The 17,156-nt window shown below is 35.3% G+C and overlaps 2 protein-coding genes across 7 annotated transcripts; one reads left to right on the plus strand and one right to left on the minus strand.

Annotated features, from left to right (window-relative positions):
• Positions 1–5,524: 5,524 nt before the first annotated feature.
• On the plus strand, positions 5,525–9,015 carry LOC142540735 (uncharacterized). Of its 6 annotated transcripts, none has more exons than XM_075647090.1 (5): positions 5,525–5,642; positions 5,752–5,825; positions 6,523–7,624; positions 7,877–8,675; positions 8,761–9,015. In XM_075647090.1, the coding sequence occupies exons 3-4, from the start codon at positions 7,400–7,402 to the stop codon at positions 8,612–8,614; spliced, it is 963 nt and encodes a 320-aa protein (XP_075503205.1). In that variant the 5' UTR covers positions 5,525–5,642; positions 5,752–5,825; positions 6,523–7,399; the 3' UTR covers positions 8,615–8,675; positions 8,761–9,015. The 6 variants fall into 6 exon arrangements, with proteins under 6 accessions (XP_075503205.1, XP_075503202.1, XP_075503203.1 ...); XM_075647087.1 differs by having other exon boundaries at positions 5,530–5,663; positions 6,514–7,624; XM_075647088.1 differs by having other exon boundaries at positions 5,534–5,642; positions 6,514–7,624.
• A 2,107-nt stretch (positions 9,016–11,122) lies between these two features.
• LOC142540737 (conserved oligomeric Golgi complex subunit 1-like) lies at positions 11,123–17,156 on the minus strand. The gene is made up of 6 exons (XM_075647091.1): positions 14,552–17,156; positions 14,074–14,271; positions 13,451–13,725; positions 12,661–12,840; positions 12,297–12,471; positions 11,123–11,592 (listed from the first exon to the last, which is right to left on the minus strand). Exons 1-6 carry the CDS (start codon positions 16,538–16,540, stop codon positions 11,452–11,454), a joined length of 2,958 nt encoding a protein of 985 aa, XP_075503206.1. The 5' UTR covers positions 16,541–17,156; the 3' UTR covers positions 11,123–11,451.

Below are 17,156 nucleotides of genomic sequence, written 5' to 3' on the forward strand. Positions count from 1 at the left end.
TATATTATTATTTTTTTAATAAAAAATTTTGTTATAATTAATTTTTAAAATTGAGACATCGATCCGAATTTAAAAAAATTATAATATATGAGTTATAAGTCATCAACTAAGTATACTTAGGGTTGAGCATTTCGGTCGGTTCGGTTACCGACCAAACCGAATTAGCCATAACCGAACCGAACCGACCGAATTAACTTTCATAACCGATGAAAACCGAACCGAATTAAAATCGGTTAATTCGGTCGCCGATTAGTTTTTTTAAAAAAATTGTGATTTAATTTTGATTATATATGTAATTTTTCTTAAACATTACAATCTATACAAATCCATAAAAACATAAAAGCACACACATCATAAATGTATAAGTTTTGTCTGAACACAATTAATACATATTATATCGATTTTAAAATTTAAAATTTAAAAAATATATAAAAATCGATAAATAATAACAATTTATTAAATAATAATATTTATTATATCGGTTAATTCGGTTAACCGATTTCAAAATTTTGAAAACCGAATTTTCGAAATTCGGTTCGGTCGATTAATTCGATTTAACCGAAATCTTGCTCACCCCTAAGTATACTATTATGTTATATTTTTATATTGCATGTAGCAATTAATTAAATGTTATTAAAATAATAATGAATTAAATATCACATATTGATAATTTATCCAATCACATCAATAATTTTGATCATTTTTATTTACATTATTATCCAATTATATTTTAAAATTTATTATTTGATTTTGATCACACTAATTTAAATTTTAAAATTGGAGTAAATATATGAAGCATTGTCCTATTTAAATTTAGATTTAAAAAATAGCAAATAATTCAGTAAATAAATATAATTTTTGCACATATTTTATTTCACTATAATGCAAGTGACAAGATTTAATTTTATTTCACATTAAATCTTTGACTAGAGTTTTCGATAACAAAATATTTTAGTTATAATTTGTCATATCACAATCCTTAGCTAGAGTATCATGTAGCTATATCGAGTTACAATAGTCCATGTGATACAAATATTTTAAATTTAAGGATGAGACTCGATTATAACAAACATATCTCATAAAAAAATGTTTCAGAACCTATAACGTATTTGTTCAACAGTGAATAAAGTTGGTGGATATTAATTGTTAATGATTATTATCATATGAAAATTTAAGTACCGTGTATTGTATTATCGTAAATCTTATGTGATTATCGATAATTTATGAAATTGTCATGTGATTATGTAATTGATGTATATCATGACAATGAAATTGAGAAAATGAATATTGAATATGAATTGACGTTGTAAGAGCTCGAGTGGAGAAGCCGGACGCCAATATAGTACAAAAGTCAATATTTGCACAGAACATGTGGCGCCCGGGCGGTAGAAAATGACCGCCCGAGCGCCAGGGTATGTGACATTTGTGTTCGGGCAGAACACTTCGCGCCCAAGCGGTAGTATTTGACCGCCCGAGCGCGATGTAAATGTTAGGCGGACAGAACACTCCGCGTCCGAGTGGTAATTTTTGACCGCCAGAGCGCGGTACAAGTGAAAGTCGGGGGCAGAATGTCTCGCGCTCGGGCGCGAGAATTCTACCGCCCGAGCGCGAGAACGGTGGTGATAAGAACGAGACTTCTGCTTTATTCTTTTTTCATTTCCTTACCGTGGCTTCGAGAGAAAATGAGGGAAACTCGATTTCTTTCGTCCAAATCGACTTCGAAACGCTGTTTAAACGCGAAACAAATTATATATTTGGAATCTTCGCGTCGAGGGCTTCTAACTGAGGTAAATTTCTTCTGGTTCCAGCAGCTCTAAATAACAAAGTGCTGGAATAGCATGTATTTGAAGTTGAAATTCCTATATGTGGTACAATAACCGACAATAAACTCATATTCGAAGTCGGAATTGAATTATATTATGATTTGGATTTGATATGAATTTTTGAAGTTTCAAATCATATTTGAAACTCATATTAATGATTTTGGATTATGTTATTGATTGGAATGAGTATGTTATTGATGTAGATAAAGTATTATACCGATAACTTCAGGCTACATCAACTGGAAACGAAGAATTGAGGTATGTTGCGACCGAGTAACATACGATAGGTATCTGTATTATATGATATAAGTTGGATTGGTTTGAGTGATTGGAATGAGAATATATGTCTATATGCCTTATTTGTTGAGTTTATGTGTAATACATGACATTGTGATTGTAATATCGATGTATAAAATAAATGTTTTGTTAACACACATCGTTTGATGCATACATCGATACATGATATGCACGTTAAGCTATGATCCTTGGATACCCTGATATGATTTGATTGGATTCAGGGGTTTGTGAACACAATGCTATGTTTGGTATTATATGACCCTTAAAACATAAACATTTGTGGCCCCGACGATTGATATGAGATTTGGGATTTGATGGCGCTTCGTCGACGCTATCATACGAGTATCCCTTATTGAGGCCGGTGTGCCAGCTCGAGCATTGATTTGATAGCGATTCGTTTGATTCTGACATGTGCTCAGTGGATGTGCATTTGACCTGATACCTCCACGACATACATGCATTGCATACCATATATCATTGTTTAGATGTTTGTGGTATATATGATGGTTGTTCCATACGGAGCTTTGCTCACCCCCAAGGGGGGATGTTGTCTTTGTGTGTGGACAATGGCAGGTACTCCAGGATATCAGGAGACCGGAGAGGGTACTTCTGGAGGGAGTCACAGTTTGAGTTGAGGTCTATATTTTGTTCCCATTATATATGTATATGTGTCTATATACCGGGGCATGTCCCAAGGATATGAGTTGTTTGTATATGATTGGTTTTGATTATGTGTGGGCATGTTTATGATGTGAGATTAAATACTATTTTTAGTATTTAAATTGTAGAAGAAATATTTTGGGCTCATTGTAAAGAAATTTTAAACTCGTTTTCCGCTGTAATTAGTTAACCCTAATCAAAGTGCATTGTAATAACGATTAGGAGCTAAGGGCCCCGAAAATGTTCAAAATTGATTTTAAAACAAGCTAGTTAAATTTTCATCAAAATAATTGATTCACACACACACACACACACACACACACACACACATATATTATCACAAGTCAATTTTCACTAAAAATTTGTATATTTTAAATACTCCGTTTATGTTAATTAATTTTTAGTACGAGAAATAAATTTTCGAAAAAAAAAAATCTGTAATTTCATAATGAAGTTTTATAATTTTTATTTGCTAACTAATCTGACTAATTAATCCCAATTACCAAAGCTGCAATCAATCTCCCTTCCTATCTGGTTGCCAAGTCTCAATCTAACATATAACAATTAAATAATTTTTTATATATTATATTTTAGAGAATATTTAATATAATATTAAATTTAGAGGCTAATCATTCAAGTGTGTGACTAGTTTAGTAGATAAAGAAAGACATTAACGTCCACCTAATAATTATGCTTAAAATAAAATAATATAATACCATAAAGTCTCACTTTTTCTCATTCAATTATATGCCAAGCATCATTTGATCAAATCCAATATATATCGAGATGTCAATTGGCAAGTCGCAAAAATTTTTCATGGTCCCAAATTTAACATCAAATTCTCCGAAAAATAAAAATTATTGTATGAATTAAAGACAGCCTTATACGATAATCAAAAGAAAAAAAGGAAAAAAAACAAGCATTAAATGAGATGAGTATTTAAATGGATGTAAACGATCCAAACCAAACCAAACAGTATCAGGCTTGAGCTTGGTTCGTTTAAGATTGTTTGAGAACGATCCAAACCAAACCAAACAGTATCAGGATTGAGCTTGGTTCGTTTAAGATTGTTTGAGGCTCGAGCTCGAGCTCGAGCAAGCTTTTATTATCAGGCTCGAGCTTGGTTTGTCTTGAAATTACCAAGCTCGAGAAAAGCTCGAGCTCGGCTCGTTAAAAGCTCGTTTAGCATGTTAATCAAGCCAGGCTCGAGCTTGATTCATTAATAGCTCGTTTATCATGCTTAACAAGCTTGGCTTGAGTTCGGCTCGTTTTCGAGCTCGTAAAGCATAAAATTGAGCTCGAGTTTGAGCTTGATTCGAGCTTGTTAAAAATTAAATATATCTATAAACTAATATTAAATCAGATATAAAAATGTAAATTCATTCATAAATAACCAAAACGACATAAATAAGAGCTAAAAAACATAAATCAATATATTATTGAACATTCCAAAATAATACATCTAGAATATCCATCATACACTAATATCACCATATAAATAACAATGAAATAATTTCACTCCTTTAATACTTCAACTAAGTCTGGTGAGAAAGTAGGGAAGACGTCAAAGAATCCATTAAAATCAGGAATTACAAAATCATCTTCAATAACAACAAGTCAAGTATCCTGCAAAGTTCATAATAACATTAGTACTAATATTTTTATTTGTCTTGTGTTCAATTCCTTCCATTGACATTAGCACTAATATTTTTATTTGTCAACTCAACAAATGAGTCGAACTCAAACTTACGAGCCACCTAAATGAGCCGAGCTCGAGCTCGAGAGCCTAATATCAAACATGTTTGCGAGCTCACGAGCCGAATATTTGTAGGCTTGAGCTTGGTTTGATTAGTTTTTCGAGCTCAAAATCGAGCTTGAGCTTGGCTTGATATGATTAACAAACGAACTCAAACGAGCTTTTTATCGAACCGAGCTTCAAATAGCTCGCAAACGGTTTGGTTCATTTACATCCCTAAGTATTTTGGATATATATCGTTTTTTTTATCGACAAAAACTTGTGTGAGACGGTTTCACGGTTCGTATTTTGTGAGACAGATCTCTTATTTGGGTCATCCATAAAAAAGTATCACTTTTTATGCTAAAAGTATTACTTTTATTGTGAATATCGGTAGGTTTGACCCGTCTCACATATAAAGATTCGTGAGACCGTCTCATAAGAGATATACTCTTTTTTATCAGTACGTCGGAACTGGTCATGAATTTGATAAATGTGTTACCATTTAGATTGAGTTTCAATTGAAATCGATGAAATGTATTATATAAAGAAACTTTCTATAGATGAAATTTGTGGACAAGAATATAGTTCTCTTTTAAAATATGTCCATGTCAAAGTTTTAGTGCCAAATCAACGTTATACTATTATTAGGCTAAAAAAGCAACGTATCGTTTCTCATCAATGAAGGGAATACTAACTGTTTGATATATTCAAGATTTTGTTTATTGAGTGAACTATTTTTATAGACAAAACAGATAAATGAGTCGATTGATCATAATTTTCTCATATATTCGATATTATTATTTTTTGAATGTAAAAATTTGTGTGAGGCGGTCTCACGAGTCGTACTTTGTGAATATAAGTAGGGTTGACCCGTCTCACAGATAAAGATTCGTGAGACCGTCTCAGTAGAAACCTACTCTTCTTTGAATTTAATATTTGTTATGTGAATAATATCAAACAAGATTGATTTAAAAAAGGCCGAGTGCATTATTTTATCTATGCCCGCAAAGATGGTGCTTGGGTCCTCGATCGTATGATCCATATAACAATATTTCAAATTTGGCACGCAAGAAAATGCCAATTTATTACAAGAAGATAAACAGCTAAGTTTATCTTTGCACAAGGCAATCAATCATCCTACTTGGGTTCATTCTATATGTCCTCTTCAAGAATCAAAGTTTTCCTTTTGTTCTTCTTCATCTCCCATCATTAAATATTCCATTCATTTTGTAGGCGGTGGTGCATCAGCATCTCCTATTAGCTTTTATAGCCAATCAAGTTTCAAGATTCCTTATTTCATGAAAAAGGTAAAATTTTGCTTGCTCCTGATTTTCACATCTCATGTGTTGTAATCTGAAGCTTTTGGGTTTATTATGTTTCATTTGACTCTGTCTGTGCTTAATTTGCTGATATATGTTTAGATTAAAATGGGTTTTTTGTTGTTGTTCTTCTATTTGGTGGGTGTTGTTGGTTGTATCAAGAAATTTGAAGCTCATAAATCATGTATGGGAGTTGTAAGTGGGGAAATTCGGAATGGATTTAGTTAACACAGTTCGATTCTGGGCTGTAAGTGTTGTGTTTTTTTCAAGTTTTCTTGTATCATTTCCGACAGGTATGAATTCTATCTGTTCTTACTTTTGAGTTGAGTTGCTTCAGATTTTGTTGGAGTTTAAGGTGATCTGGTTTTGTCTTTTCGTGTTCTGTTGATCCTATATTTGTCCTCGCACAATGTAAATGCAACTAACCATCTTGAAAGTGTAGGTTCCATCATGTTAACTATTCTGAAAATTTTAGAAGTACCTTTGATTCATGTTGCTGTAGAATAAAACTATACTGCTGTCATTGGGGTGGAAAATTTATGCTACTGCATCTTATGCTGCCATCATACTCAGATTGAAAAAAACGAGAATTTTTCGTGCAGCTTACTTAAATGTATCTTTAAATAATGTTTTTTTTCGGGTTTATCTTATGGAAAATTGATTTCTTGGGTTTTAGTAATTGCAGTGTTGCATAGAGATGATTCGGACAGGGTAATTTGAGGTTATTTTTAGTTATTGAGTTTGGAACAAAATCAGATGTTTTCGGGTTGTAAATAGCCCAGTGCATCTGATGGAGGAGAAACAATTGAATTTCAATCAACCATTTTTATCAGTAAGAAGAAACTCGCCTATAGTGAACTCAGAGAAAGAAGACAGAAGGAAAACCAACCATTCTTTCTCGGGTATACCTAGGCTACCTTCTCGTGTACCACAACTAAAATCCGGTCCTGTTAGTAATCCCGGGACTGTCCCGTTTCATTGGGAACAGACTCCGGGACAACCTAAGGAAGAGAGGAAACAGCAAACTCAAATTTTTTTGAGACCTCCAGCTGTCCCAAACCTTCCTCCGGGAAGAGGTCCAAAGGCTAGCCAACATGATTCTCATAAACATTTTCCGAGTGGTAGTGATGAAATCCCTCAACATTTCAAGAATGGTATGCTTCTTGAAGAAAATGCTAAGAATTTTGAGAGTGGTAAAGAGAAAGCAGTGGAGGAGAATTCCGAGTCAGGGGACAGTGATGAAGCATTTACTGATGCACTTGATACACTTTCAAGAACCGAATCATTTTTCTTGAATTGCAGTATGAATGGCGTAAGTGGCTTCGACAATTTAGAAGTGAAACTGGAACCATCGGGAAGCTTTTCGACAGATCCACAAACTCGGGAGTTTATGATGGATAGGTTTCTGCCTGCAGCAAAAGCAATGACATCAGAGGCGCCTCATTATGCACCGAAAAAACATGTAGCTCAAGAACAGCCTCAGCAATTAAAGAAAATACTTATGCAAGATCAGCCTTCCCTTCGTTACGGGCCTAGTTTCACAAAACGCTATTCCCATTATCATGACTGATGAAGAAGACGAAAGCGATGAAGAGAGCAACTATGATCAACATCCAAATATGCCTTCAGTTTGTGGGTTGTTACCTCGGTTTTGTTTCAAGAATTCACTCTGCCGTTTAAATCCTTTGCCTACAATGACCATGAGGTCCCGAGTACCAGAATCTCCCGGGTATAAAATGCAACCTAGTTCCTCATCATCTGGTTCATACAGCGAGACAGAGACCGAGGTAATGCTTATAATTTCTTTCCCCTGATCCCTCAAGGCTCATGTGTAGGAATCAGAGGCGGAGCCATGCGATCACCATCCTCCGTCATGAGTTATCCTGTAAACTTGTATATTCTTTTACGTTACAAGTACACAAACTACAATTTTGCCTCCACTAAATTTTTTTGAGTTCTGATTTCTCCCTCCTATACGAGACTGCTTTGTTTGCTTATTTATTTTGTTTCTCAGATGTTCCTTTCTGTTATTGTTTCAGCTGAGATCCGATGTTTCAGAACCGAGACCCATTGATAAAATCCAAATAGTTGAACTTAATGAGACTAAGAACAGATTAAGAAATGATCAGAGCCAGTTACACAGACGAAAGGGATCGACATATTTTGATGCACCTTTGTCCTTTCTTGAAGAGAAAGAAGTCCCCAGCATTGCTCAAGAAACAAAGAATGCCGGGATTAAGGACATCGGATTCCTTAAGAATGGGTGCAAAACCTTTGGGGAGTTTTTGGCTGACGACAAAAGTCCAAATGCATTAAATTCAGAATCTCCTATTGTCGAGAAAACGCTATACGTAGATACAGTTCATAAAGTTGAATCCCCCAAAAAGATTCCATCTCCAGATGTGAAAGAGACATTAATTCATCTCTTGAGGATTTCAACAAGTTGGATCCTAGGAACGGGGAACAGAAGCATCTTCCCCGTGCTCACTGAATTCGACTCCATAGTCGAATACTCTATTGATAAAGAAGATCTTGAGCTTTACTCAACCAATACCGAAGATGTACAATTGGAGGAAAAACAAGCAACTGATGTTTTAGAAAAGATTCTACCGAAAAAAGTAACTTTCGAGGACTCTCATCAACACCACTACGAATTCCCACCATTGCCTAAATCTCCATCAGATTCTTGGCTTTGGCGTACTTTGCCTACTGCCCCTAAAAAAACTACATCTCTACGTTCATATCTTCTTGAGGACACAAAGACTTCGAAACCATAGTTTAAAGGCGAGGGAAGGCGGTTATACAATGACCAAGCGTCATCAGTCGCGGTGTGCTGAGGTCCGAAAGATCCTATCATTTTACGTATTATCATCATGTCGTTTTTTGTATGAAACCATGCTTAAATATGCTCAATCTTGAACAGGAACTGCTGACACCTATACCGGAAGCTTAGGATATCGTATTGATTGCACGGCTCGATACGACGCCTTCGTTGAATCCATTTTCTTGATGAACAGAGGTATAACATCCCTTTTCACTACCATGTAATACTGTCCGATTAGGGAATAATGGGATCAAATGTACTTATATTAGCTATGAGAAAAAGCAATACATGTTTAAGATCATTCTTCTGTGCTTCTCAACAAAATAAAAAGTAAAAATAATTCTGTCTGCGTAATTTGACTTACTCATTTTAAATACTTTTCTTGTGTTACTTGTAAAAGCTTATCTATAATATATATTCTGAACAATATTTATTTATTATTTAAACAAGAATAAGTCTCTTGTGAGACAGTCTCACGAATTTTTATTTGTGAGATGGGTAAACCCTACCGATATTCGCGATTAAAAGTAATACTCTCAGCATAAGAAGTAATACTTTTTCATGGATGACCCAAATAAGAGATCTGTCTCACAAAATACAACTCATGTGACCGTCTCACACAAGTTTTTGTTTTTAAACAAAGAATTATAAATAATTATTTTTAAAAAAAATCTATTTATTTATGGAGTAGGTCTCTGTGAGACGGTATCACGAATCTTTATCTGTGAGACGTGCCAATTCTATCGATATTCATAATAAAAAATAATAATATTTTTAGCATAAAAAGTAATACTTTTTCATGAATGACCCGAATAAAAAATATGTTTGTGACCTTTGAGATCGTCTTACACACGTTTTTGTCTGATTTATGTAGCAATTTTAAGTCACGTGATGACTAACTTAGTGGTCTATTATTATTACCTACTAATTAACGGGTACGCAAATTTTTTACAACGAAATATTCTCCTTTTTTTACATGAATTCATAAAATTATTGAAATAAAATCCTTATTTAATTCATTCAAAAAATTGTTATACATTTTCCAAAACTCGGTTAATAGGAGCATATGAGTAAAACTAAGAAAATTGCGACTAAACGTAGAAATTAGATTATATATTTTAGATAATCTAAACAAAGAATAAAAAGACTATATAATTAGGATGGACTTAGTATTAATTAACAACTAGTTATTATGCACAAGCGATGGGTGTGTACAAATTTTTTTATCATTATCGATGGACTAAAGTGTAATTTAATAATTTATGCAGTGACTAAATTGATATTTGAATCGTTGAAATAAAAAAAATAAAAATAAAAGTGTATGTTGAAATATAAAAAAAAAACAAAATAACAAAAAACAAAAATGTAATATTAGTATCATGTAAAAGTAAAATTGGAAAAAAAAATTGATGTCTTCCTAAGTAGTTATTATCATATGCTCACGCTTAATAAAATAGAATAGATTTACCGCTGCGGATAAATTTCACATGAAAATTTGTCGATTATCACTTTGACAATAAATAAATAGGGAACAGACACACCTCAATTTCACATCAAAAATTTGTACAATGCGCAATAAATATTGGACAGAGACAAATGAACATCGGGGTCAGCAAAACATGGGAGACCTGAGATAAAGGCCACATCTCAACACAAGCATTATATTGCTACGGGACACTGTCAATTTAATTCTAATTCACGTGAATTTGTCACGGATTTCGTTGCGGGAGCTTCAAATATGAAAATCTATGTTACCCAACTTAGTAGGACAAATAAGGAGATGAGGATCCCGTGAAAGGCATCTCGATTTCTCGGAAGCGAGGACGTGGGAGAATAAATGTAGACTCTTGGATATTTCGTGGGTTCAATTCTAACCAACTATTTTGGAAAATTGCATAAAATAATTACATTAATTTTGTCGGATAAGTTGATAGTTGATCATTTAGCTTAGACATGTTTTTTGTTTTTCGTATATCCTGATCATGTTTTTACTTCGTCGGACCATTGTTTTTTTTTTTTTTTTTTTTTATCTTTTGCTCTGTCGGGATAACTCTCAAATCCCTTTTTCATGTCTAATTTTTGTTGTGATGTCAGATGAGTTTTTGGGTCAATGAACCTTTGTACATAGTTTTTTTTTTATAATATTGAACAGTCCATTCCAAAAAAACAAAAGAGTAATCGCAAATTATAATGGTATGACATAATATTCGTACAATAATTATATATATATATATATATAAATAGACTGTTTTTTCTGATTAATTCAAAATTAATGATGGTTAATCAATTCGGCTCGATTTTGTGATTCATTTTCATAATAGCATACATATACATATCCATATTACACCTTTCTTTAGAGAGAGGATATATCCATATTATTCAATTTGGTGACACTATATTGTTCTACACAGCGGCGATTTATTGAGGGGGGAAAAGAACAGGTGACCCAAAGAGAGTAAGCTAGTGTTTGCAAATAGTTAAAAAAATAATATAAACTTTTTCTTTATAAAGTTTGTATTTGCAAACACTATCTGTATGCGTTTTACTTAATTACAAAGCATAAAACGAAATCTTCGAGAGCATCAAACAAAAAAAGGACTGTTGACTTTTCCCTGTAGTGGTGTATCCTCTCAAGTACGTGACAAGGAATTCTCAGTAAGCGAATGCAGTGCTTGTAGTCTTTTTTTACGGTATCAAACATATACTTCCCTTCTTCATCCCATGGCTAATCTCCAAAAAATGAGACACGGGAACGATTAAAGATATGAAAATTTACCGTAGTTTCGAGGATCAATAATCTAATCTTGAAGTAGTGAATGATGAAAGTAGTCCAGCAGCTTGTGAAGGTAATATGTCACCAAACCTGCCGACTTGCCCGTCCGTTAGCATGGATCCCAACTTCATTGTGCTCTCCCCGAATCTGCTACCGACCTGATTGAGGGCACAAAGTCTTATATATAATACACAAGTACACATCACCAAGATGAACCAAGCAGTGAATACACACAAAATCAGATTTTAACCAATGAATATATTCATAAATGATTGGTAAAAGCAAAGAGTTTTGGTTCTCAAGCGTTGTTGGACAATATATGTAACACACTCATCCATAAGAAACTGGTGAAATGTACTGTAAGATGTAATACATATATTTTAAAAAAAAAAGATCATGGCAACAAATTTTGTGAGGTAAGATAGTATATAATCCATGATAAACTAAACAGTGGAGTTCCTGTCACATCACATTTGGCTTCAGTGCAAGTGTGTGGGGTATTTGTTGTATGCATGCAGCTTCTGTGTAAGTGTGTGAGATATTTGTATAAAATGTAGAATTTCTGCTTGAGTATTACAAACCTGACAAAGAAAAGTTTCTTGTGCTGTAAAACATGCTTAATAAATGCATCTATATCTTAAATTTAGGCACCAATTGTCCGGCATTCTATACAGTCGTCAACCGCTAATCCTTACTCTACATTTTCAACTCTTCATTACAGATTGAAAGCATATGAAATCCAACACCGTTTTTTATAATCTGACAGAAGCATAGCAGCAAAAACTAAGAATGCTAACTGTACCAGTGTAAGCTTCCTAGAACAAAATATGAATGCAAAACGCCACAGAACAGAAATTATTACCTGCATGAAAGACTTCAAAAACGGTGCAGCCACCCCTAAACTTGAGTTCTCATCATCATTATTTCGAGATATTTCATCATTTGTGTAACTTCTCCATGAATTTCTGGAGTAAACGTCATCCAGAGATGTTGATACAGATGCCCTGTCAGCATTCTTTGTGGACAATGCCGGAGCACTGGAGAACAAATGCAAAGCTTGAGAAACATTCTCAATGCAACAAGACAAGTATTTTAAATGGAGCCAAGTCAACAATTTCAAGCAAATGATGATAAAATCAACATAACATGCAGTGAAAAATTCTGTCCAGCCTATTCAAGGTTGATGAAAACACATAAGAGCAACTGCTTTTTCCTCAGGTGCTCACCTGATGGGAAGATACTTGAAACGAGGTACTGTTGAGCAGCGCATTAGATTTGATTCGGAATTAGAGGGAAGCCTCTGCACAGTGTCCACATGGATTCGATTAAGTTGCACAAAAAATCCAAAGACGACAGCATGTCTCAGGTATGCCTGCCTCTTGTTCTCCCAAAGATATGGCTCATACCTTAGATGTGTAAAAACAAATCAGAAATGGAGATTAAACCACAGCACAACATATTTTTAGCAGCATATAATATTTAAGACCGGAGAGACAAATAAATAACATGCATAAAACAAATCCAAAATGGGGACCACTCCAAAGCTAACATACCGTGCTTATTTAGAGCAGCATGTATATTCAGGTTAGACAAAACGAAGAAATATTGGACTCCTAAAAATATCACCACTGCCTTAGTCTATGATTTGTTCGTATATATAAATTCAAACTGTAAGAATTAGCAGTCAACAAGAAAAACAAACAAATAAAATATCGAGCTCTCTAAACATTTGCGCATGTAAGCGGAACATCTTTGGAGTTTATCCTTTATAGAAAGCTTACATACTAGTTAGAGCAGTAGAAAAAAATACAACAAATGTGTGGCACAGTATGAATGGAAAGTTTCTGACGAAAAACTTTACCCTACTAAATCACTAATGAAAGAAATTTAGATTAACATGTGACAGCTAAATTATACTGGGAAGTTTCTGACAAAAACTTCAGCATCGGTCGTGCAAGGTCAATTTCTTAATGAATTAAAACACTTTAAGAACAAAAAGCATTTCCAAGAACTCACGTGAGCCAGTCTATGGGATCCAGTCTTTGTGAAATACGATTTACCAAATGATTCACACGTTCGCTTATAACTGACTTAGTTTGAGCTTCCTGCTTCCTTCTAAAAGGAGATATAACTCTTGAAATTTTAGATGAATCCTCGTTTGCATGAAAATCACATCCAGATAAAAGATCAGCAGTAAATTTCAAATCCAATAGAACTTGCAAAACCCCTTTCTCTGAAACTTGAGATCCACTAGCATCAAGAGGCATGAAATCTTCATAAATTCCAATAACCTAGGAAAGCAAAACAAAAATTACATTCATGCATACCAAGAAAATAGTGAACTAGAAGCAATATTTCCATTGCTATCCCAAAATTTTTAAAATCCATTTATTTCTCCACGGAGAAGATGCAATTTTCACACACCTTGGCAATGCAATATTAATTAAATTCTAAATCCAGTTCCCTCTAGCTACATTAGCTTACCATTAGCCTAAGTCCGCATAATTTGCAGAGAACCTCCAGCAGAGTTCATCAGATTTCTTACCAAAGATAAATACATCAATTATGAAACCGTGAGGTCGTTTAAAGCCACTGTCACAGTAGATGAAATATGAAACAATAAAAGGAAAACTGCATACCTTATCCAATAACCTGGATGCGAAATTCTGCAAAACTCGCTTGTCAAGAACGTGTCCACCAACACGATGAACTTCTTCACATGCATAAAATAAAAATGAGGTCACATAAAGAGAAGGCATAGAGGGAAGAATTATCTTCATCTCTGACTGGCCTTCACTCGACTGCTCTTGCTGCTTGACTACTGTCTCCTCCCAACCCTATAGTTATTGGAGAAAAATGTTATATTTCTTCAGTCCTGTGTTAAATCTATCTAAATAAAGAAACATTTTCTCATTCAATTTCATGAAATTGAAAGATAATCGTGAAAGTTGGTCAGAATAAAAAGAAACAGAAAGAAGCAGAAATAATTGAACTAGAACGCATATAAGTGCTCTATGGCAAACAAGGGAACTCATATTTATGCAATAAGCACTCGAGAATAAAAGTTACAAGAATAAAGTGTGGAGGATTTTGCAGGCAATAGAATAGGTTTCTTACTCTGACTGGAGCACTTGATGTCAAGACATCATCCCGTTCGAGATTTCGAGCGAAAATATTTGACATTTCATCAGAAACCCATGATATCCACAAATTGTAGGCTCTAATACAAAGGTCTTGGTTTGTTTGTCTGAATTCTTCAAGCTGTGGGCTCAACCTTTCCTCTAGTCCAAACAAAGCAACAGTTGCTAGAGAAGTATGTTTTCTATTTGGATCAAACATCTTTTTGCTAGGACTATCAATCTTTGGTGAGTCGATGGTTGTCCTAGTATGCTTAAGTGCATTTGCGGATGGAGTAGTGATGTCAGTCACAAATTCATTCGTCCATGACCTAGGTGAACCGAGGACAATAGGGATGTGTTTACAGTGCTTCTGAAAAGCAAAGCTTAGTCTCCCGATAAATAATGATCTCTCGACATGTACTGTAGGTGAAGACACAGATTGATCATCCTTTCTTTCGTCTTTTAGGTTACAGTATAGCAGATCCAGCTCCTTCTTAAGCAGTGCTAATATTGCTGATAGACTATCAAAACACTTATTTTGTACATGTGGTACCAAATCTTTTAACCTACTTGATGCCTTAGGACTATCCAAAAAACCGAGGAGATCTTCAAGAACATTCTGACAGCGACCGTCCACGATATCTTTGATTCGGCTGACTTCAGGGCCAAAATAAGAACTCAGACATCTATAAAAATCATTTTCTTGGAAATGCTGTAATTTTGAACTTGGAATAAAACTTGGCTTTTTACCATCAGGCGTCATGAACCAAACTCCACCACAGTTCCGATATCCGTTGATATAAGCTTCAGAATCAGTGTGATCACCAGGAGACTGCACAATGGACTGAACTGACTTTGCTACATTCACCTCACTCAATTCATCAAACTTGACTCCGATAATAGTTTTCATCCTTTGAACAAACGCATCTTCAAAAATATCATCCCATAAGTCTGAGTCTTCACCTAAGACAAGCTCACGGATTCTTTTCCATGGCAACTCAATCTCAGAACCAAAAACACTCTTTAGCCACTCTAAACTGCCTTCCAAAACCTGCTTGCTATCCATAGTCTCCCTTATCAACTTCTCTGCCAAAGAAAGCTCATACCCACTGCCTATGACATCAATCAAGTATATTCCATTAATCTTACTCATGATCTCCTTACCACAATTCCTCAACCAATCAGAACAAGTCTCGGAAATAAAATTCCCACCTAATAATACCATATCCGTCTCCAACTTATCCCTGAATGAATTCCAAAGCCTCACTTCCTCGTCAGGGTCCGGTATTCCCCCGAACAACTGAGAAGCGGGAGGGGAATCCAAAATGGTCTTATAGAACAAAGGCATGTCATTCAAAACTTGCAAGAATAACTCTCCCACTTGACCTAAACTAACCTGAATTATCTTTAAAACATCACAGAACACTGATATTACATCAGAGCTATCAGCATTGAGATTATGACAACAGGCACTCAGCTTTTGGAATAAACATGATTTTCGTGAATCTAAAAATAGAGTCAAAACTTGTACAGGTTCTAGTTCATCAATGATGGCAACAGCTGCCAATGCATCTGCATAAGCTTTGATTCCAAAACTAAGGGTTTGATCAAACAATCTCTCACGACTCCTCTGAGAGATCTGACTTTTGAAGCCTTCAACTATTTGCCACTGGTGCTGCAGCAACGGGAAATTGGAGAGAACACTCCTGTTTTCCTTCAAGTTGAGCAAGTTGAAATGAACGTGCTTTGCGCGAATGTAACGGGCTGATGATTCTAGGAACATGGACTCGTCAAGGCAGCCCCAGATGTTTTCCGGGGTATCCACCAGGTACTTGACTCGGCAGGCGATTCCATAAATACGAGCTCCAGCGGGGTTAAAAGAGACATAAGGCAACTTGGGAGAATCAGAAGGGGAAGAGAGAGCGTGGAGGACAGCATTGTGTATGGTAGATATGTTGGCGGTGATGGACTCACATGATGACTTCATAAGGACTATGGAATCGGCAGAGTCAATAAGATCACGGTAGCGATTCCCGACCAGTTGACGGAGCTCCTCACGTTTGTCCTGGATCTGTTTCCTAGTGGCTGCCTCAACATTTCGGATATCTGAGATGGGTTTCGTCCGGAACAAAGACTCGGCATCCTGATTCCTTGGAACGCTACTGATACCCTGATCGGATTCCGTCGGTGGCGATGGCTACCGACGCCCTAGAATTTAAGTCTCCGTCCATTTCCCACCAGCTTTTAAACAAAAAAAAGAAAGAAAATTACTCTCGAAAGTGAGAACCTCAATCCTAGCAGGAATTAATGCTGAGCAACAAACTCATTTCAACTGAAAAATATATCTGGATTTCAATAGTAATTCCTCGAACGAGAGGCCACCGATATCCTTGTCTATTGCTACCAATACCACCTTTCCCTGGATCTCATAATCGACATTTGCAACAGCTCAAATCTTCATTCATGATGTGAATGTGAAATCATAATCTGAAAAGCATTCAGTCCGCCAACAATCAAAGCCGGTGGTCGTGTGATGAATCTGAAGGCTCCTACGGTTGCATCTTTCTGTTGCTTGGAAACGGGACAGTCAAAGCTCTGCCCGG

The sequence above is a fragment of the Primulina tabacum genome, chromosome 3, assembly GCF_025594145.1.
Source record: "Primulina tabacum isolate GXHZ01 chromosome 3, ASM2559414v2, whole genome shotgun sequence".
NCBI lineage: Eukaryota > Viridiplantae > Streptophyta > Magnoliopsida > Lamiales > Gesneriaceae > Primulina > Primulina tabacum.